At 43.7% G+C, this 22990-nt stretch overlaps 1 protein-coding gene and 1 long non-coding RNA gene across 3 annotated transcripts; both read right to left on the bottom strand.

Annotated features, from left to right (window-relative positions):
• Window positions 1–1135: 1135 nt before the first annotated feature.
• On the bottom strand, window positions 1136–10040 carry LOC125140905 (NLR family CARD domain-containing protein 3-like; the record flags this gene model as incomplete). The annotated part of the gene is made up of 4 exons (XM_047811738.1): window positions 9990–10040; window positions 7990–9760; window positions 4395–4571; window positions 1136–1301 (listed from the first exon to the last, which is right to left on the bottom strand). Coding segments are annotated over exons 1-4 (2151 nt in total), but the record flags the coding sequence as incomplete, so codon positions are not given.
• Window positions 10041–10712: 672 nt separating this feature from the next.
• LOC125140907 lies at window positions 10713–12130 on the bottom strand. Of its 2 annotated transcripts, none has more exons than XR_007140227.1 (3): window positions 12067–12130; window positions 11498–11614; window positions 10713–10762 (listed from the first exon to the last, which is right to left on the bottom strand). It is a non-coding gene; the product is annotated as an uncharacterized LOC125140907 (long non-coding RNA). The 2 variants fall into 2 exon arrangements; XR_007140228.1 differs by lacking the exon at window positions 12067–12130 and adding an exon at window positions 11792–11851.
• Window positions 12131–22990: the final 10860 nt, after the last annotated feature.

Here is a 22990-nt window from a genome sequence, read left to right on the forward strand (position 1 = left end):
CTGTGTTGTGTGTAGATGCTGAAGGATTTGACTTTGGATTGTAAAAGATGTTAAAGTGTGAAGTTGTAGCTGAGAGGATAAAAGGATGTGATCAGTCACAGTTATTGTTATGGATCTTCTACATCTGAATATGAATGATTCAGCTCCCAAACTGCTGGAAATGTGGGACGTGTTCTAACGCTTCACCACCATAACTGCTTTATCCTGGAAAAAAGGTCTGAGGAGAGACTCCTGTCATATACACCAGACCTGGTGAATTTATCTAAATTAATGCTGAAAAACACAACAGGACAGAATTACAGACACATTTAAACACATTACTTATGAACAACAGAAACATAAATACACACATTAGATGTGACATTTTACAGCACACAGTGAATATTACACAATATCATACAGTAAAGAGACAGTAAGTCAGTAACTCACTGTAGTGTCTCCAGTTTACAGTGTGGATCCTTCAGTAGATCAGAGAGCAGCTTCACTCCTGATTCTCCGGGATAATTATTGTACAGATCCAGTTCTCTCAGGTGTGATGAGGAGTTTGACCTCAGAGCTGAAGCCAGAGCAGCACAACCTTCATCTGTAATACTGCAGTCCTGCATCCTGCAAGAAAGAAAACCTTCTCACACTTAACACACTCAGGTTTAGTATTGAAAACATGAACTACACAAAATCTTTATATACAGTACATTTACTCTCCATCTCACACACACAACAATGACAATATATCAGATCACTACAGTTACAGTTACCACAGAGGAGACCTGGATGTTGTAGTGTTTATTAAAACTGTGTGTATGTGTGTGGTCTGTGGGTGTGTGTGTGTGTGGTCCATGTGTGTGTGTGTGTGTGTGTGTGTGTGTGTGTGTGTGTGTGTGTGTGTGTGTGTGGTCCATGTGTGTGTGAGTGTGTGCGTATGTCTGTGTGGTCTGTGTGTGAGTGTGTGTGTTTGTGTGTGTGGTCTGTGTGTGAGTGTGTGTGTGTGTATGTGTGTGGTCTGGGTGTGTGTGTGTGTGTGTAGTCTATGTGTGAGTGTGTGTGTGTTTGTGTGTGTGCATATGTGTGTGTGTGTGTGTGTGTGTGTGTGTGTGTGTGTGTGTGTGTGTGTGTGTGTGTGTGTGTACCTCAGTATCTCCAGTGTACAGTGTGGATCCTTCAGCCCATCAGAGAGCAGCTTCACTCCTGAATCCTGCAGTTTATTGTGACTCAGGTCCAGTTCTCTCAGTCGGGAGGAGTTTGAGCTGAGAACTGAGGACAGAACTCTACAGCTTTCCTCTGTCAGATTACACCCACACAGCCTGGAAGAGAAATGATAAAGTGTTTGATTTATTTGTCTGATAGTGAATTGAGGTGTTACCATCAGTGAGAAATAAAGTGTGGACCTGAACACAAGGTTCTAATATCAGGATAAAAATATAACATGAACATCTGTGTATAAAGTTGGACTGCTCTTGGACAGATCCATGTGTCTCAGCTCATATGAGACTGAGATGTATTTAACTTTCTGGAAGAAGATAATAACAGAGACGTCACTCTGAACAAATACGTGTCTTTATTTCTAGCAGAGAGATGTACATACAGTTTTAATAACCTTCACACACAGAGACACATCCCATAATACCCTCAATACACAGATCTAATAAATAAGTGTTTTTCTATATGGTATGAATGAGCTTTGTTTCTGATGGTGATATTTATCACTATTGACCCTGTTTTTGCTCTTTGGATTATTGCTTCTTCAGGTTTGTGGATGTGATTTGTTCTCCTCATGGACTGTTTGTTACACTTATTTCAGACTCGGCCTGTTTTTTGACCCGGCCTTTATTTACTGATTTTGGATTGTTTGTCTTATCTTTTCTTCATTAAAACTTCTTCACATGGATTTTGCCGACTGGTCATTACAGTGTTCATGATCACCTGGGTACAGTGTAGATCTCTTTTTCTCTCCTTCCAACCGTTTTCTTTCCCTTCACAACATTCACACCTAATTCACCTTTCCTGTAAACTGGTTCCACATTTTGGTCTTCAGCTGCTGTTACATTAATAAGTCACAATAACTCCCATTGACCTTTTATAGACTTGTAGTGTCACTAAACACAAATGTTCTGTGTTGCGCAGCATTTGCTCAGGGTTTTAAATGATCTGTAACTAAGTTCCAGTTCTGATCGCATTTCCATTCTTCTTCTTCTTGACCTGAGTGCAGCTTTTGATTCTGTAGACCAGGATGTTCTTCTACACAGACTTGAACACTGGGTAGGTCTCTCAGGACCAGTACTATACTGGTTCACATCATACTTGTGTGCTAGACAGTTTTATGGTCAATTGTGAAGTCACTCATCAAGACAACATGAAATTTCATTTGGAGTAAAGAAGATACAGAAAAACTTTTTCTACATTCAGTTATTCCAAGTAGATTAATGTAACTGTCACGATTAGTCACAGGTGAATGCGGATCCAAATGCAGTTAAATCCTTTTAATAGACAAAACAGGAAACAAGAAACAAACAAGCAGGCAAAAACAGGGCAGAACACTGAGCAGGACAGGGCACAGGAACTAACTAACAACGACTCACAAGAGGGAAATGAACAAACAGAGTAGATATAGGGAACAAGAACCAATCACAAGACGGAGGCAATCACAGACTAAGACAAAACACCTGGGGAAGAGAATAAGTGCAGTTAATGTCCATGGTAACAAATAGGTGGGTGGGGTCAACAATTAACAGCAGGGGATGACAGCAGACAGAAACAAGGGAAAACACAGGCAGACTCGTAACAGAACCATACCCCCCCCCCCCTTTACGAGCGGCTTCCAGATGCTCCCAAGTCTACAGAAACCAGTCCAGGAGGCGGGAGCGAAAGCGCAACCAGGGTGGGAGGGCGGGTCGGGTTCATGTAGTGGCGGTGCCAGCTGAGCAGGAGGCCAGAGCGGTGCCGGCAGAGCAGGAGGCCAGGGCGGTGCCGGCAGAGCAGGAGGCCAGGGCGCCGCCGGCAGAGCAGGAGGCCAGGGCGCCGCCAGCAGAGCAGGAGGCCAGGGTGGTGCTGGAGGCGGAGCCAGAGACCCGAGCAGGACCGGAGACCAGGGTGGTGCTGGAGGCAGATCCAGAGACCAGAGCAGGACCGGAGACCAGGGCGGTGCTGGAGGCGGAGCCAGAAACCAGAGCAGGACCAAAGACCATGGCGGTGCCCCAGGTGGGGCCAGAGTCCGGAGCACGACCGGAGACCCGGCAGGTTCTGTCGACCCGGCAGGTTCCATCAACCCGGTCGCTCCGGCAGGTTCTGTCGACCCGGCAGGTTCCGTCGACCTGATCGGTTGGTGAGGCCGACGGCTTAGGGATGCCAGCCGCCCGAACTGACCTCATCGGGGTATCTGCCAGTTTGGAGATCCCGCCCAGGAGCAACGGCAAGTTGACAAACTCCGAGAATGACTTTATCTCTCGGGTAGACGGCATCAAGTATCGCAGGATGTCCTTTAGTCCGTACTTAAAAATGTCCTTGAGCGCCTTCTCCCCAAAGTTGACCTGGTTGCACAGGTCCACGAATACCTCCGCATATTCCTCGACTGAGGAGTCCTCCTGACGTAGACAAAACAGGATTTCTGCTGGATCCATTTGGTGAGTCGTTCTGTCACGATTAGTCACAGGTGAATGCGGATCCAAATGCAGTTAAATCCTTTTAATAGACAAAACAAGAAACAAGAAACAAACAAGCAGGCAAAAACAAGGCAGAACACTGAGCAGGACAGGGCACAGGAACAGAGACATGAACAGACAGCGTCGCACATACTAATAATGACTCACAACAGGGAAATGAACAAACAGGGTAGATATAGGGAACAAGAACCAATCACAAGACGGAGGCAATCACAGACTAACACAAAACACCTGGAGAAGAGAATGAGTGCAGTTAATGTCCATGGTAACAAATAGGTGGGCGGGGTCAACAATTAACAGCAAGGGATGACAGCAGACAGAAACAAGGGAAAACACAGACAGACTCGTTACAGTAATGTTCTTTTATGTATTTCACAAAAAAAACCCTTTATACATTACAGTTAGTAACCAAATCACTCCTATTGTACAGGAACTGTAATGGTTACCTGTGACATCCACAATCATTTTAATATCATCTCAAATATTTATTTATCATCAACAAATTCTGACTTCCTTAAGGTGAATTTTAATAAGAAGAAGCTTCAGTCAAACTGCTTTTACTGTCGCAGCTTCCAGGATGTGGATCTCACTCTCAGTGTTTATCCATCAGTCACCTTCACTAAATACATTTACAAAGCAGCTTAAACACTGTGTGTGTGTGTGTGTGTGTGTGTGTGTGTGTGTGTGTGTGTGTGTGTGTGTGTGTGTGCGTGTGTGCTTGTGTGTGTATGTATGTACCACAGATTCTCCAGTGTACAGTGTGGATTCTTCAGTCCATCAGAGAGCAGCTTCACTCCTGAATCCTGCAGCAGTTCATTGCCACTCAGGTTCAGTTCTCTCAGACTGGAGGAGTTTGAGCTGAGAACTGAGGACAGAACTCTACAGCTTTCCTCTGTCAGATTACACCCACACAGCCTGGAAGAGAAATGATGAAATATCAGAACACTGATCTCAAACACACAAACACAGCCATAATCCAGCTAAAGTTGAAGCTGTAACAGAAATGTCAGTGTGTTTGTGTCACACACACAAATCAGAGGACAGGACACCACATCAGCACATTTACAGGAGCAGGGACGTCTTTCTGCACTCCACAATCTCTCAGCTACAATTTATTATAAGACCATTAGGTCATGTACATAGCACACACATGTGAGAGCGAGCAGCCTACAAACACTACACTCTGATCTGTGTTCAAGTTTCTACACCCAACACTGCAGATACAGTGCATTTTATTACAGAAAATAAAGAATTATACAGCTGTACACTACCAGGTAATAACATGACAATACTAGTCGTACTTTACACTCAGTTATATGTTGGATTTCACAGAGACACTAAAACAGTTGGTGTGTGTTGTTCTCTGAGCTCGTACACGTGCAAATCTGTCACCTCCAGACCTCTGATTTTACACACACACTAGTTCAGGTGTTTGGTGTGGACCTGAGTACAGGTGGAGTGTTCACATACGTCCAAACACATCCAAACTAAAGAGAAAGATTATATTTTTTAACCTTATAGTAACGAGTCTGTCTGTGTTTTCCCTTGTTTCTGTCTGCTGTCATTCCCTGCTGTTAATTGTTGACCCCGCCCACATATTTGCTACCATGGACATTAACTGCACTCATTCTCTTCCCCAGGTGTTTTGTCTTAGTCTGTGATATGCTCCATCTCGTGGTTGGTTCTTGTTCCCTATATCTACTCTGTTTGTTCATTTCCCTGTTGTGAGTCATTGTTAGTATGTGCGACGCTGTCTGTTCATGTCTCTGTTCCTGTTCCCTGTCCTGCTCAGTGTTCTGCCCTGTTTTTGCCTGCTTGTTTGTTTCTTGTTTCCTGTTTTTGTCTATTAAAAAGATTTAACTGCATTTGGATCCGCATTCGCCTGTGACTAATTGTGACAGAACAACTCACCAAATGGATCCAGCAGAAATCCTGTTTTGTCTATGTCAGGAGGACTCCCCAGTCGAGGAATATGCGGAGATATTCGTGGGGAGAAGGCTCTCAAGGACATTTTTAAGTACAGACTAAAGGACATCCTGCGATACTTGATGCCGTCTACCCAAGAGATAGAATCATTCTCGGAGTTCGTCAACTTGGCATTGCTCCTGGGCGGGTCTGCGCTAACCTTGAGCAGTGTAGAGACTGAAGCCGACCGTAAATATTTTTGGGGGGGGCAGCAAGCATCGGGGTCCGTGGGCTACGGAGCCAAACCAGCCACGGACGCCCGAATGCCCTACAGTACCTCCGTCTAGCCCAGTCCTGTACACACCCGTGACCGAGCCGGTTCACATGGCTACGATACCGGCAAGCTCGGCTGGGGTCCGTGTGAACCGGTTGATCTCCAAACTGGCAGATGCCCCGATGAGGTCAGTTCGGGCGGCCGGCATCCCTAAGCTGTCAGCCTCACCAACCGAACCGAGCAGGTCGACGGAACCAGCCGAACCGACAGGGTCGACGGAACTGAGCAGGTCGACGGAACCTGCCGGCCCGACCGGGTCGACGGAACCTGCCGGCCCGACCGGGTCGACGGAACCTGCCGGACTGACCGGGTCGATGGAACCTGCCGAGTCGACGGAACCAGCTGAACTGACCGGGTTGATGGAACCGACCGGGTCGACGGAACCTGTCGAAGCGACCGGGTCAACGGAACCAGATGGGCCAACCGGGTTGATGGAACCTGCCGAACCGACCGGGTCGACGGAACCAGATTTGCCAACTGGGTCGACAGAACCAGCCGAACCGGCCAGGTCAACCGAAATGACTGAGTCAGAGAACGCAGTCGACATGGTTACACCCAAAATCCCTGAAGTCTCTGCCTGGCCTGAACCTACCAATGTTCCTGTGGCATCTGTCCTGTGTTTTGTTTCACTAGATTTGCCAGCCCTTCTACCTCCTCTCCCTGTTTACAGGCTAAGAGCACCTCCAGCACCACTCTGGCCGCCAACTCTGCTTTGGTCCCTGGCTCAACCTGCGGCACCACCCTGGTCTCCGGTCTGGCTCTGGTCTCTGGCTCTGCCTCCAGCATCACCCTGGCCGCCAACTCCACTTTGGTCCCTGGCTACACCTGTGGAACCACCCTGGTCTCCGGGCCTGCTCTGGTCTCTGGTTCTGCATCCAGTACCACCCTGGTCTCCGGTCCTGCTCTGGTCTCTGGCTCTGCCTCCAGCACCACCCTGGTTTCCGGTCCGGCTCTGGTCTCTGGCTCTGCCTCCAGCACCAACCTGGTCTCCGGTCCTGCTCTGGTCTCTGGCTCCGCCTCCAGCACCACCCTGGTTTCTGGTCCGGCTCTGGTCTCTGGCTCCACCTCCAGCACCACCCTGGTCTCCGGTCCTACTCTGGTCTCTGGCTCCACCTCCAGCACCACCCCGGTCACCTGCTCTGCCGGCTCCGCCCTGGCCACCTGCTCTGCCGGCTCCGCCCTGGCCTCGTGCTCTGCCGGCTCTGCCCTGGCCTCATGCTCTGCCGGCTCTGCCCTGGCCTCCTGCTCTGCCAGCGCCGCCCTGGCCACCTGCTCTTCACGGCGCCGCCCTGGCCACCTGCTCTGCCGGCGCAGCCCTGGCCACTTGCACTGCCGGCGCCGCCCTGGCCACCTGCTCTGCCGGCGCCGCCCTGGCCACCTGCTCTGCAGGCGCCGCCCTGGCCACCTGCTCTGCCGCCGCCGCCACTACACGAACCGAAAGAACGAATCCTGATGTCTCTTCAACAGTAACGGTGATAAACCTGACCGACCGTCAAGTGCAACCGTCTTTGTGTTCACCGTCTGTTTTTACCACATCCACCATCTTCTGATGCAATGAACCAGACAACAGACTGTGTCTATAATTCAACCACAACAGATTAACAACAATCACGCCCCAAGAACAAGAATGTGATCGCTCATTAACAGTTTGGTGTCTTTGTCCAGCTCCAAGTAGAACAAAACAGGACTTTTTAATAACAGCGGTCACGACACTACACTCACCTGTGACAAATTATTCATCCTCTCTCTTTTTACCTGCTTGTACACTTGATAAGCAAAGAACAAAGAACCCCATCAAAATAAATGTCTTCATATAAAAAGTCACATTTAAACTCCATCGTCTAAAAACAGGTCACTGTTAGAGAAAGAAAATCTTCATCACACATCTGAGGTCGCTGCCTAGCTTGTTTCTAACATAATAAGAAGATAGAGCTGAACATTTTCAAAGTGACACAATCTTCTGTAAAAGTACCAGAGGTTTGTGTAAAGATGATTAGAGGAACTATTAACACACATTAATCCAAACAGTGCAGTTCAGTGTTACATTAAAATAATAAACCATGCAGTAATACAGTTATAAATAAAAATACTCACTCAGCTTTTCTGGAGGCTTTGACCACTGGCAGCAGCCTCAGAAGACCTTCATGTGATGGATCATATTTCCTCAAATTAAACACATCCAGCTCCTGTTCTGAGGTCAGTAACACAAACACCAGAGCTGACCACTGAGCAGGAGAGAGTCTGGTGTCACTGAGACGTCTGTAACCTTCACTGTTCAAGTAAGTTTGTACTTCCTGCACTAGAGAATCATCATTCAGTTCATTCAGACAGTGGAACAGATTGATGGATTTCTCTGGAGATGGATTCTCCCTGATCTTATCCTTGATGTACTCCACTGTTTCCTGTTTGCTGTGAGATCTGCTTCCTGTCTGTGGCATTAAGTCTCGTAAAAGAGTTTGATTGGTCTCCAGTGAGAGACCCAGAAGGAAGCGGAGGAACAGGTCCAGGTGTCCATTCTCACTCTGTAAGGCCTTGTCCACTGCACTCCTGAGGAGATCAGACAGGTTTGACTTCCTGAAAAGATCAGACAGATCAGAGGTTTGATGTTCTGTTACATTTCTGCTAATAAATGAGAGAAATGTGTATAAAGCAGCCAGAAACTCCTGAACACTCAGATGTACGAAGCTGAACACCTTCCCCAGGTGAAGCCCAAACTCCTCTCTGAAGATCTGGGTACACACTCCTGAGTACACTGACACTTCTCTGACATCAATGCCACACTCTCTCAGGTCTTCCTCATAGAAGATCGGGTTTCCTTTCTCCAGCTGGTGGAAAGCCAGTTTTCCCAGTGCCATGATACTCTTTCTGGTCTGCTGAGGTTCAGGGTCACATTTCTGATGGTACTTTTGGTCCTTGTGTTTGATCTGAAAGATCAGGAAGTGTGTGTACATTTGAGTCAGAGTCTTGGGGATCTCTCCACCCTCTGCTCCACCCAACATTCTCTCTAGAACAGTGGCTGAGATCCAGCAGAAGACTGGGATGTGGCACATGATGTAGAGGCTTCTTGAAGACTTCAGGTGAGTGATGATGTTATCAGCCAGGCTCTGATCACTGATCCTCTTCCTGAAGTACTCCACTTTCTGAGGATCACTGAAGCCTCGTACCTCTGTTACCTGGTCTACACACCCAGGAGGGATCTGATTGGCTGCTCCTGGTCTTGTGGTTATCCAGAGGAGAGCAGAGGGAAGCAGATTCCCCTTGATGAGGTTCGTCAGCAGCACATCCACTGAGGCTGACTCTGTCACATCACACAATCTCTCATTCTTCTGGAAATTTAGAGGAAGTCGACACTCATCCAGACCATCAAAGATCAACACCACTTTGTAGGAGTCACAGTCTATTGATTCTAGTTTTCTTATTTCTGGGAAAAAGTGATGAAGAAGTTTCATCAGACTGAGATTTTGCTGCTTCATCAGATTCAGCTCTCTAAAGGGAAGTGGGAACACGAAGGTGACATCCTGATTTACTTCTCCTTCAGCCCAATCCAGAATGAACTTCTGCACAGAGACAGTTTTTCCAATTCCAGCAACTCCTTTAGTCAGCACAGTTCTGATGGACTTGTCTTTAAAGATCTCATTACATTTGATGGGTTTCTCCTGGGTTGCTGGTCTCCTGGACGCTGCCTCAATCTGTCTCACCTCATGTTCATTATTGACGTCTCCACTCCAACCCTCTGTGATGTAGAGCTCAGTGTAGATCTCATTCAGAAGCTCTGAGTTTCCATGCTGTGTGATTCCTTCATTAATTCTTTTAAACTTCTTTCTCAGATTGGACTTCAACTTTGTCTGATACACAGGGGCGAGTTCTAATAAACAAAGTAATATCTAGTTTAGTAATAAATAGTTATAATGCAAAATCGTACAAACGCTGCTATTAATTCCTGACTGATGGACTAAATATTATTGAAGCTGGACCATGAACAGATACAACATGATATTAAAATTAAATGTAAAACTAAAAGTCTTCATATCTAAAACTATTTCCTCTCTCTAAAGTGAAGCTGATGGAATAAAGTCATGACTCAGAGCTCTTACTGTTGTGCAGTGTATTAGCGAGATCTGTGTGGTTCATGTTCTTCAGGACGTGCAGTGTGATCTTCAGCGCTCCGTCTCTGACACTGTGCAGATCCTCCTCATCCTCCACCTCCCTCTCAGTGCATGCTGGGTAATCTGGACTCAGGAGCTCCCTAAACCTCTTCAGCTCATTCTTTATCAGAGTGATGACTTTGTGTTCCAGCTCCTGGTTAGAAACACACAGGAACAGATCTAAATATTATCATGTTACAGTGAGAGAGACTTTTATTTTATCACAAGAAGAAAAGTCTATTTTTATTATCACATTTAAAACTCATACAACTGATTACCCATAATGCTGCTGCACATCAAGACATTACAAGGATCACAACACACACATTACACACTTTAAACACAACACACACATTACACACTTTAATAACAACACACACATTACACACTTTAAACACAACACACATTACACACTTTAAACACAACACACACATTACACACTTTAAACACAACACACATTACACACTTTAAACACAACACACACATTACACACTTTAAACACAACACACACATTACACACTTTAAACACAACACACACATTACACACTTTAAAAACAACACACACATTACACTCTTTAAACACAACACACATTATACACTTTAAACACAACACACACATTACACACTTTAAACACAACACACACATTACACACTTTAAAAACAACACACACACCTTGAATATAGAGTCCAGCTGATTTGTGCTGATGTTTGATTTTTGTGGTCTGTGAACAAACAAAACCCATCATGTAATATGGACTATATGTATTCATAGCTGCACAAATCACACACTAATAAATACAGACACAGATATTTAACACTATCCTAGTCACGGATCAGCGCAGACTTATGGCCATGTGCGTTTGTGTTTGTTTGTGTCACGTGATTGCCCCGTCCATGTTTGCTCCTCCCGGTCATCACACCTGTTCCCCATTGTGTGTGATTGTCCCTGTCGGTATATTCGTGAGCCGCGTTGCCTTAGGCAGCGCGGCTTCATTAATAATAATGTTAGTTCCCCGTGTGTTGTGGATTATGTTTGTCTTCCTCATGTATTAAACCCCTTTTATTTGAAGCTATCCTGCGTACGGGTCTGTCTCCAATCCACCTCCGTCCGGGTCCTGATCATCCTCTTAACACAATACACTGATTTCAGGATTTCCTAACTGACATCAACATGTTTAGAAACAAATGTTTGAATAAATGAATAAAATCTTTATATAGTCATTAATGTCCCAGGTGTAAATGTTCTTCTTTGGCACCACAGACCCTCCAGCTCAGGGACTGCAGACTGAACTGAACTCTTAAAGCACTTTTCCTCACTGCCAGTCCGAGAGCTGCAGCACTGCACAGTTTAGTGTTTTACTGCTTCAACACCTGATAAAGTTCATGAAGGGCTTCATAATGAGACGAGTGAGTTTGATCAGGTGGAACACTGCTGTAAAACACCTCACTATACTGACCTCACATCAGTACAACTGTCTCCGTCTCTGAAGGTAATATGAAAATCCATTGACGCATCACTCTTCATGGACACACAGCTGGGTTCTGGTGAGTCTGATCTCTTTCCCTCCATCAATCTAGAACAGAAGTATCAGCAATAATTAATACTCAGCACTGTTAAACAATGTGTTCATCATTAAACATTAAACACCTTAAAGTTGACTTCCTGTGTTAACTAGTGAGTGTTTAGAGATACAGATGTGTTCCCATGAGACGGTGTGTATTTATTACTGGTGAATGTAAAAGTAAGTCACCTCTCGTCTTTCTTTAAGTCCTGTTTCCCAGACACACTCATGTTGGAGGTCATGTCTCCTTCTCCAGATTACAGCAGGACACACGTTTACTTCACTCCAACATCGGTGTGTTAAATTAAACCCTGAATCAGCACAGAGTTCACTTACAGGAAATAGTCACGCTATCAAGTTATAAAACAACCTGTGTACATTAAAGCTTCAGTACAAACCCACAAAACTCTTCTGTATCTAGTGTCACTTCAGTGTGTTTATATATTAGAGCTTTAGATACTCACTGTGTTTTTACTCCTCAAATCTTTTAATTTTCACTCGTCACAAAATGGAGTTGCTGATTTTCACTCTTACTGACACTGGTCTAAGTGGTTTGTCTGGTTTATGCTGACGTGTGTGTTTGTGTGTGTGTGTGTGTGTGTGTGTGTGTGTGTGTGTGTGTGTGTGTGTGTGTGTGTGTGGACTCATAATGTGAGGATTATATTATATGAGATCTTTTATTTTTCACTCCACATAAAATGGAGTTGCTGATTTTCACTTTCATTACAGTTTATACTGCAGAGGGGGGAAGGGCAGTGAAGCAGACACACACACACACACACACACACACACACACACACACACACACACACACATATATATAACGCCCATGGGTGTCAGGAAGCAGCAGCGTGGTCATTTCTGTAGGTAAAACACAGAATGGACTTTAATTTATTAGGACATTCCACAAGCAGAATGGATTTGACTGTCGGCGCTCTGAAAAGTAATAAAAAAGACATATGTGCTGAATAGAGACAGTAAAAGTGTGTGGGTCCAATATTATTGGTCATGTAATGGTTCTGACGCCCGTGACTACAAATATTACACCAAATTGTTTTCATTTATCCACAATTTGTAACATTTCCTCTTTTCGTCTATTAGTCTTTTTGGCCTTATCATTTGTCTCTTAGGACGTTTTGTTTGTCCTACAGTATCCTGTCTATTTACAGTTACAGACTCTTTAGTATTGCTTTGCATTTCTAATTGTTCGTTTTGCTTTGCAATTTCCACATCATTTGTCTCACTCTCATTGATTTTTATTTCTCTCTGAGGCACTTTTAGCAAATGTCTTGTGTTTGTCCTGATTATTGTCCCATGCTCTGTTAGCACTTCGTATGACCTGGGTGTAGTCTCTTTAATCACTTTGGTCAATCTCTCCACTGCCCATCACATGTCACTCATACAATTTCCTCTTGGGCAAGTGGCTCAGTGGTCTTGCTGTTTTGTTGTAGTGATTAATCTGTCTTTCATTTGCAGAATTCCACCTACTCCGTACCATTTGATGCTTTACCGACAGTAGCTTTGTCTGTAGTTTCCTATTCATGAGCATTTCTGCCGGTGAAAGTCTATTCTCCAGTGGTGAAGTTCTGTAATTCAGAATAGCCAGGTATGGATCACTCCCTGTTTCTGTGGCTTTTTAACTTCTTTCTCTGCTAATCCGTTGGACTGCAGGTACAGAGGGGTTGACGTTATGTGCTTGAAACTCTGACTTGCAAACTGTCACAGTCATTGGAATCCCATGTCTCAAATACATAAGTCTCTACTTATAGGTGTGAACACCTAAGAGACAGATTCCCAGGTACCGTCTGCAAAGTGCAAAACCCGAAGAGTGAATACAAAAAAATCTGTAATACAATGTACTGTCCCCAAATTCAGATCAGACATCTACAACACTTACTTGGGGGAAATTACTTTTTGTTAAATTTTTATGATTTGTCATAATGAAAAAAAAATAACTTCACTGTAATACACTGTACTGTCATCAAATTCAGCTCACACATAACTGATGAACTGATAGTTACAGTGTATTACAGTGAAGTTATTGATTTTTTTAATGAAAAATAATAAAAATTATACAAAAAAGGTCAAGTGTTGTAGTGTAACTATAATATCAGTGATGTGTGATCTGAGTTTGGTGACATTACAGTGTATTACAGTGAAGTTACTGAATATAATTTCAGTAATAGTCGTGTTATTTTTCTTATTATGAAAAATCATAAAAAATTAAACAAAAGACATTTCCACCAAGTAAGTGTTGTAGTATCAGTGGTGATAGTACAGTGGCACTTCAGTGATGTGTGGCCTGGTGACAGTACTGTGAGAATAGTTGCATAAAACAATCTTTTCTGGTAATGTTATAGACTATCTTTACAGTAAAGAGCACTGTAAAGAGCACATTGTTCTTTGTCTCTCTCTCTCTCTCTCTCTCTCTCACACACACACACACACACACACACACAGACACACACACAGACATACATTCCCCATACACACACACACACACACACACACACACACACACAGACAGACACAGACACACTCGTCCCTACCATAATTAGCCTTACCACAGATGGCCCTGCCATAATCATTCTTTATGTTACCAACCATGGGAACTAAGGGAAGTATAGGTTCACTTCCCTGATAAGATATGACTTCATTGGGCTAACTGAGAGGTCACCACAGATCCATACACACATACCAACACACACACTCACTACACCCTCCCTCTTCTTGTACGACTATATATTCCTGCCTTGTCCTAATAAACTTTGGAACTTCTCTTTGAAAGACTGACACGTGTGTTTTTCATTGAGACTTCCCCAAGGCCTTGTGGAGAACAGAAACCGAGCTGAATTTTAGGTTACCCTGCCCAGGCGGCAGATGAAAAGAGGGTTACCCTATCCAAGCAACAGATGAGAATTCCTTACAGTTCTTTGGGGGCTCGTCCGGGATACCAGAATTCGGGTAAGTGCTGATTTGGTATCTTGTCATACCAGTTAAAGTGTAGGCACTTACCTCGTGTACTGGTATTTATACTGGGGGATATGAGAAGTGCGGGCAAGTGCTGATTGGTATCTAGTCATACTGTTCAAAGTGTAGGCACTACTGTGCTGATATCCATATTCGTGTGTAGAATGTATGCACGATGTGTAAGGGAATTCGTCACTGGTTATTGAAACAGTGAAATAGCGCGCACAATGTCTCTAAGGTTAGTGTTATGCTAGACACAGAAGAGGAAGCCGGAGTGGAAGCAAACAGAGTTTATTGTGAAAACACGGAAGTAGAATAATCCGGTGGTGCGCGGAAAAGCGCGGCCCACAAAGATCCAGAGTAGCAAGGCAGTCTGTGTAATCCGGTGGTGCGCGGTGGAAGCGCGGCCCACAAAGTCCAGAGAGTAGGGGATGAAAGGCAGTCGGTGTACTAACCACGGGAGCGCGTGGGAGAAGCACGAAGCTGAAAATGAACATGGGAGTGTCGAGAAATGTTCAGTGAAACCATGGATAATAACTGACGGTGAGTGGGAGTGAGAGAGGGGATTATATATGGTGGCTGATGAGAGTGAAATGAGAGTCAGGTGAGAGCAATCAGTAAGCAGGCGAGCCGCTTACTGATTGCAGAGTCAGAGAGCTCCCTGACAGTTAGAGGCTATAAATTTATTTGATCGCCCTCTCTGTCTCGGTCGCTGGTCTCCAATTGTGTTGTGTTGTGTTGATTGTGTTGTGTCAATTGTGTTGTGTCAATTGTGTTGTGTTGTTTGTGTGTAACAATATTGGTTGTACCTGTAGTTGGACATGGGTAATTCAGGAACAAATTATCCTAAGCCATCTGTTTACATTCAAATTCTTGACGGCTTCGGGGATCCTGATTGGGATTATCAGTACATGACAGACGGTTATAAGAAATGGCTAGAAATGAAACTGATCTGGGATAAATATCACTCTATTCTAAACTCAAAAAAAAAAAGTATTAAAATTTCTTCCGAAGTTTGATCCTCAAACTAAAGCTAAATCGCTAATCCTTTGTTCCTCACAACCTTCATGCATAATTGTAGATTTGAGGTGCAGAAGGTTCTTAAATATCAGCTCACAGATCATGGCAATATGATAGTTAAAACTCTAGGAGAGAGAGTGCGCACCATCGCCTTCCATGGTGCGCACTCTCTCTCCTAGAGTTTTAAGTATGCCTCGCTGTGGCTGAAGGCAATGTATATAATGGTGACTCTGCCCGAGGGAGAGGCCGGGGAAGAGGAGGAAGTAATTCATACTCCTGAAGCCCCGGCGCCTGTTTTTATTGTATGGAATGGGCATTGGATTAATGAATGTAGGAAAAGACTTAGAGAGATGGGAGACGTTCCCGTAGGTCCCCTTCCAGCACTGCCTCCCCAACCACTCCAGGCTGCACCCTGCCCTTTCACCGGGATGCAGGCAAATCCTTATCACGCATAGGGATGCCAACAGAGCGCGACCCCAACCATACTACATTGTACATATCAATCACATCAGGTAAATGAAATGCCTTTTCTTGAGTTATGTGTAAGTGGCACAGTATATTCTTTCCTCTTTGATACAGGAGCTACAATGTCAGTAATGGGGAAGCAATATGAGGGTCCTCTTTCAGGGGATCCGTTAGCTCTGTGGGAATAGAAGGGGTCACAAAAAAAACGCCTTTTATTCCAGCCCTCCTCCTCACATGTCCTTCTGATCCTAACATTTTTTATATCACTGATTTGTTTATATGTCAGAGTGTCCTTTTAATCTTTTGGGGTGTGATCTCATGAGCAGGCTACACGTTTCTATTAGCTTTTCAGGCTCTAAATTTGTTGTTTCTGTTCCTGAGTCTGCTCCACTGTCACATTTATCTGATATGACATTTAACAACTGTTTTCTCTGTACCACACAGAAATCACCATCCCCATCTTTTGCTTTACTAGACACTCTACCACCCTCATTGTGGGCTGATCATAAGAATGATGTGGGTCTCGTGCAGTGTACACCCTGTGAGGCTAAGTTAAAACATTTTGACCCTGTGTTTGTTAAACAATATCAGAATCAGAATCAGCTTTATTGCCAGGCATGTTTACTCATGTGAGGAACTAGTTTTAGTGACATAATCTCCACAGTGTAACAGGATGTCATATGCAGTATAGAAAAGATTGTATGTACACATTTACAGGTGTGAAATGTGCAGTTTAAATAAACATATGAATATACATATGCAAATAAGTATACAATATATACAATTTGTATGTACACATGTGCAATTGTGAAATGTGCAGTTGGAGTAAACAGTACAGACAATATGTATGCATGTATGTACAGAGTGCAAGTATGAAATGTGCAATTAAGGTATACATAGTGCAAATATTATGTGTTGTGTGTTCCATGGTGTTAATTGTTCATCAGGTGGATGGCTTGAGGGAAGAAACTGTTCCTATGTCTGGTCGTTCTGGAGCTCAGGGCTCTGTAGCGCCGACCAGATGGCAACAGTTCAAAGAGGAAGTGTGCTGGATGTGAGGGGTCCAGGGTGAGTGTGCTGGATGTGAGGGGTCCAGAGTGAGGGAGTGTGCTGGATGTGAGGGGTCCTGAGTGAGTGTGCTGGATGTGAGGGGTCCTGAGTGAGTGTGCTGGATGTGAGGGGTCCAGGGTGAGGGAGTGTGCTGGATGTGAGGGGTCCTGAGTGAGTGTGCTGGATGTGACTGGTCCTGAGTGAGTGTGCTGGATGTGAGGGGTCCAGGGTGAGGGAGTGTGCTGGATGTGAGGGGTCCAGGGTGATTTTCTTTGCTCTTTTGCTCACTCTGGAGGAGTACAGGTCTTGGAGAGTGGGGAGAGTTGTGCCAATGATTCGCTCAGCAGTCCGGACTACCTTCTGTAGTCTTCTGAGATCGAATTTGGTGGCTGAGCTGAACCAAACAGTTACTGAGGTGCAAAGGATGGATTCGATCATGGCAGTGTAAAACTGTTTCAGCAAATCCTGTGGCAGGTTGAACTTCTTCAGCTGACAAAGGAAGTACAACCTCTGCTGAGCCTTTTTCACAATGGAGTCAATGTGAATGTCCCACTTCAGGTACTGGGAGATTGTGGTTCCCAGGAATTCAATTCAATTCAATTCAAGTTTATTTGTATAGCGCTTTTTACAATAGACATTGTCTCAAAGCAGCTTTACAGAACATAAACATAGAGCAGAAGGTAAACATAATTAATGAAAATCTGAATTAAGGAATCTGAATGACTCCACTGCTGTAACAATGCTGTCCATGATGGTTAGTGGGGGAAGAGCAGGGGGGTTTCTCCTGAAGTCCACTATCAACTCCACTGTCTTGAGCGTGTTCAGCTCCAGGTTGTTAAGGCTGCACCAGACAGCCAGCCGCTCAACCTCCAGTCTGTAAGCAGACTCGATGAAGCCGATCAGTGTGGTGTCGTCTGCAAACTTCAGGAGCTTGACAGATGGGTCATTAGAGGTGCAGTCATTTGTGTACAGGGAGAAGAGTAGTGGGGAGAGAACACAGCCCTGGGGGGCGCCAGTGCTGACGGTGCGGGTGCTAGATATCCTCTGTCTGAAGCTAAATTGCAGGGTGTGGATGGAGTTTTACAATCTCTTCTACAACAGGGGGTAGTCAAACGAAGTGTAAGTTCATACAACACTCCTGTTAATCCCGTCCCTAAACCGGATGGTTCCTGGTGCTTCACACAAGATTTGAGGAAAATAAATGACATCATCATCCCTGTGGCACCTGTTGTGCCTCAATTCTCACCTCAATTCCATGTGAACATACTTTCTTTTCTGTTATTGAATTAAGTTCTGCCTTTTTCAGTGTTCCTGTCGAAGAGCAGATGCAGCCTCTCTTTGCCTTCACACACAGGAGGCGGCAGTATACGTGGACATGCCTACGACAAGGGTATATTGATTCTCCGGCAGTATTTTCTGCCATTGTAAGGGATTATGTGATCATGTTCTCCCCACTGGTTCTGTTGTCTTACAGTATGCAGATGACCTCTTAGTCTCCGCAGCCTCTAAAAAACTCTGTGAACAAGCCTCGCGTCCTGACACAAAACACGCTTTCATGGCTTTCCTGGGGCTGTTAAACTACTACCGTCAATGGATACCTTACTGTTCTTACAATGACAAATGTCTCCGGTCCACAATCTCCCACAAGGACCCAATACAACGTCTGCTAACATGGACTCCTGAAATGCTCGAAGTGTATGAGGCTCTGCGGACGGCTCTATGTTCCGCTCCTGCTCTGGGGCTCCTGAACTATGCGAAAGAGTTTCATCTCTATGCCTGCGATCATAAGGGCACTGCCTCTGCAGTCTTGGCCCAGGAGCATAGGGGGCATGAGACCATGTGCATTCCTGTCTAAAACACTTGATACTGTTGCCCAGGGCTTAACAGCATGTCTCCGGGCTGTGGATGCCTGTGCTGTGATGGTACAAGATGCTGAGAAAATTATTCTGTCTCATCCCCTGATCCTACATTCACCACATCAGGTAAAACAGGTACTTCAGAACTTACAGACTCAACACATGATGGCACAAAAGATGTCAGGTTATGAATCTATCTTATGTTCAACCAGTAATCTAAGAATTAAGTAATCTCCTCATTACATACTTAGGTCTTGCACGTCTAGTTAGAACTCAGGATGCCACACTGCACGACACTCCGCATGATTGCTGTGCTGAAATCATTCACTCTACTAGCATTCGCCCTGATTTAGATTCCACTCCATTAAATACAGGCGATTTGCTATTTGTTGATGGCTCTTGTTCAAAGACACATGAAGGTCACTTTCTGTGTGGGTATTGTGTGTGTGCTCTGCCTGATGTTGTTGTTGAAGCTTATTCTTTACCTTTTATGTCTGCACAGGCAGCTGATTTTTTTTGCTCTAACTCGTGCGTGTATTCTCTCTGAGGGTAAGGATGTAACAATTTACACTGAATCACGTTATGCTTTTGGCGTTGCTAATGATTTCAGACAAATTTGGCAAAAACGTGGCTTTTGCTTTGCAGAGAAGAAACTTATTTCCCACTCTTCACATGTGCAGGTCGTGGCTGAGTTTCACAGTGTTACACATCATGCCCGAAGAAGGGTATGGGAAGATATGAATAAACTCTTTTGTGTAGCTAATTCAAAAGGTACAATAGACTTAATCCTATCTAGATTTTTGACCTGTGCTCAAAATAATCCTAATAAAAGCACAGCTAAACCTGAAAATCTTCCAATAACTGCACCATTTTTGAATGACTTTTTTAAAATTGATTTTACACTTATGCCACCACAGGGGCCTTTTAAATATCTACTGGTGATGGTACAGTAGATAAGTTTTCAAGGTGGGTAAAGGCTTTCCCCTGTCAATGAGAAAATTCTAAGGTTGTTACACGTATTCTGGCCAAAGAAATCTTGCCGATGTATGGTGTCCCACACACTATTGACTCAGACAAAGGAACCCCATTTACTTCTAAAATAACACAAGATCTGTGTAAGTACTGTACCTGTCTCTGTCAATGCACTTTCATTTTCCTTATCATCCCCAATCCTCAGGGATATTGGAAAGAACTAAACGAACAATTAAGGATAAGTTGATTAAAGCTATGCAGGCGACGGGTAGCGAAAATTGGGTTGCCTTTTTACCCGCTGTTCTAGCAGAAATGAAAAAGACGTCCATTTATTACCACAAGAAATTATTTTTGGTCGTCCATTTCCCAAACCCTTGAAGAAGGGTAAGCCAGCTATAGGTACAACTAATCTTGATGTGCACATCGCTGAGTATTCCGCTGCCCTGATTGACATTTTATCAAAACATTATGAACAAATTTCAGCTATTCCTGTCATTTCTAAGCCGACACATCCCTTTAAAGTGGGAGATATGGTCCTAAATAAAACATTAAAATCTAAACCATTGGGCAAAAATAAATATGATGGGCCAGTGGAAATAGTCACGACTACGCGCACAGGTGTACTAACTGATCTTTTTCCATAGTGGATCCATGCTACCAGGGTTAAGAGATGTCCTCCAGGGGTCGACTCCGCTGTGAATGTATAAAAGTGTACTCTGTGTGATACCATTTTCTTTATGTTACAGAGATACAGACTTTTAACCCTTCCATGAGTTTTCTAGAAGGTGCTTTCAATCTCCTGGCTTCTGCCATCATCCCTCCACGATGCTCAGCAGTGACCCAACGAACCCTTCTGTGCCGGCTCTTCGGACATCATTACAGCTGCAGGAGGTGACGGAAAAGGCTGCAAAGAACTGAACGACCACCTCTAGTTGAGTACAGGACACACAACCAATGACCAGTATGGTTGTCATCTTCCTCATCTTGATCATCTGCCTTGGGACATGGTTACCCATCCAAGAGCATCCTCATGACAACGAATTCTGAGAAGTGACTGAGGGTCTGGCCCAGGCTAGGCAACATACTAATATTGATTACTCGGTTAGCCTGGCTTCTAGAGAAAGATAGATAATCATATATGAGTTGTTTATCCATTATAAGTTTATCATGGATAAAAGAGGGGAATTGTGAGAATAGTTGCATAAAACAATCTTTTCTGGTAATGAAAAGAGGGTTACCCTGTCCAAGCGACGGATGAGTACGAGTATGAGTATGAGTTCCTTACGAGTACAGTGTATTACAGTGAAGTTATTGACTGTTTTTTAGTATTCGCTTTTCGGGTTTTGCACTTTGCAGGTGGTCCCTTGGAATCTGTCTCTCAGTCATCTGCACATAGAGACTTATGTATTTTGTCCACCAAGGAAAATTGGGTTGTAGCTGCTTCTCTACATTACTACAATAGAAAAGAGGTGTTATTTGTGTAATAAAAGTGTTTAGCTCAGGAGTTATTGACTCAGGAAACTCCAATCTGTGAATATGTGGCCAACTTTACTTAAGTCCAGTTTAGACTAGTAACTAATAGGCCTATGCTGTTATATAGTTTATATAGAATGAAGTTAGCATTAGCAGAGTTGTTTGTTTTGCAGCACTGAGCAGTTATTTTACATAACTTTATCATAAAAAAAGTACAAAAGCATTTCCAGATTACAAATATCTGGACATGTTTAGTAGTTAATGTTAATTATTGTTTTCTAAGAACAAAATGTCAAGTCAACGACATCAATGATTAAGGCTGAAAATCACCCACCAGCACTTACAATAGCACACATGTTAATCTGTGAACATGTTAATCACATGTTAATCCTATTTCTGTAAAATGTTTGTGAAAATTAAATGTAATGTAAATCTCCCCAAAAATTCTGTACTAAATACTTTGACAATCAGTATATACTTAATACACTTCTGCTAATGCAAAGATTTTGTGTTTGTATTTTTTTCACACCAAGCCCCGCCCCCAAAATCTCACTCTAAGCTGAACTCAAAAGTTGGCAGCCCTGTAAGCTCTTTTAGATGTGTATCTTGGAGTTGAATTTGGGTACAGTTATGTGTAATTTCTTACAATTTCTAATAGTCTTTGTGGTATCTCTATTGCTAACAAACAAATACTCATCATTCAATTGGCTGATGATACCACACTTTTTTTGCAAGATGCTAAGCAAGTTCCATTAGCACTAGAGAATATCCAACAATTCTCCAAGACTTCAGGCTTATCCTTGACCCTTTCTAAATGTGAATTGATGTCCATCAAAGAATGTAGTTTCACAGAAATTTATAATAGGGATGAGGTATCTTATTTAGGTATTATTATTATTACAAAAAAACATAGTGATTATGTATGTAATGTATTATTATTACATTACACATAGTGACATTAAAGGTGCTTTAACTGTTATCTGTGTGCTTTAACTCTCTACATTAGAATATATTGTCTTCAGGTAAAGTAGGTTCCTGACTTTTGTATACTATCTGCTTAGCTCACTTTGTTCTAGTGAAGTGTGATTTGAATTTTGTTTTGAGTATTTTCAGTTTTTGAGTATTTTCAGTCTTCCTTAAGGTGTGAATTGTGCGCAGGGCTTACCTATTTAAATTGAAGGTTCTCCACTGTTTGTAATTATCTCTCTATCTCACATTGTAACAAAAGTGTCTAGTACTGTTTTGATATATTATACCATACCATAATTCTCACTTTTGGATTGACTGCAAATATTTGCCTCAAACTCATCTCTGTACTCAAACCCTACTGTCGCAGACGCTTTCGTCTACAGAGCGAAGTTCACAATCTTAGTAACCTCATCTACCCTCCACTGTTGTGTAAGTCTCACACAGTGGTGGTAGGTGGGCTCTGGAATTGCTAGTCTGCTGTAAAGAAAGCTGATTTTATTTCTGCCTTAACTTCCCATTACTCCTGTGATGTTCTTGCGCTAACAGAGACCTGGATATCCCACAGAACACTGCTACACCAGCTGCTCCACCCTCTGCCTATGCTTTCTCTCAC

This window comes from Tachysurus fulvidraco, chromosome 3 (genome assembly GCF_022655615.1).
Source record: "Tachysurus fulvidraco isolate hzauxx_2018 chromosome 3, HZAU_PFXX_2.0, whole genome shotgun sequence".
Taxonomy (NCBI): Eukaryota; Metazoa; Chordata; class Actinopteri; order Siluriformes; family Bagridae; genus Tachysurus; species Tachysurus fulvidraco.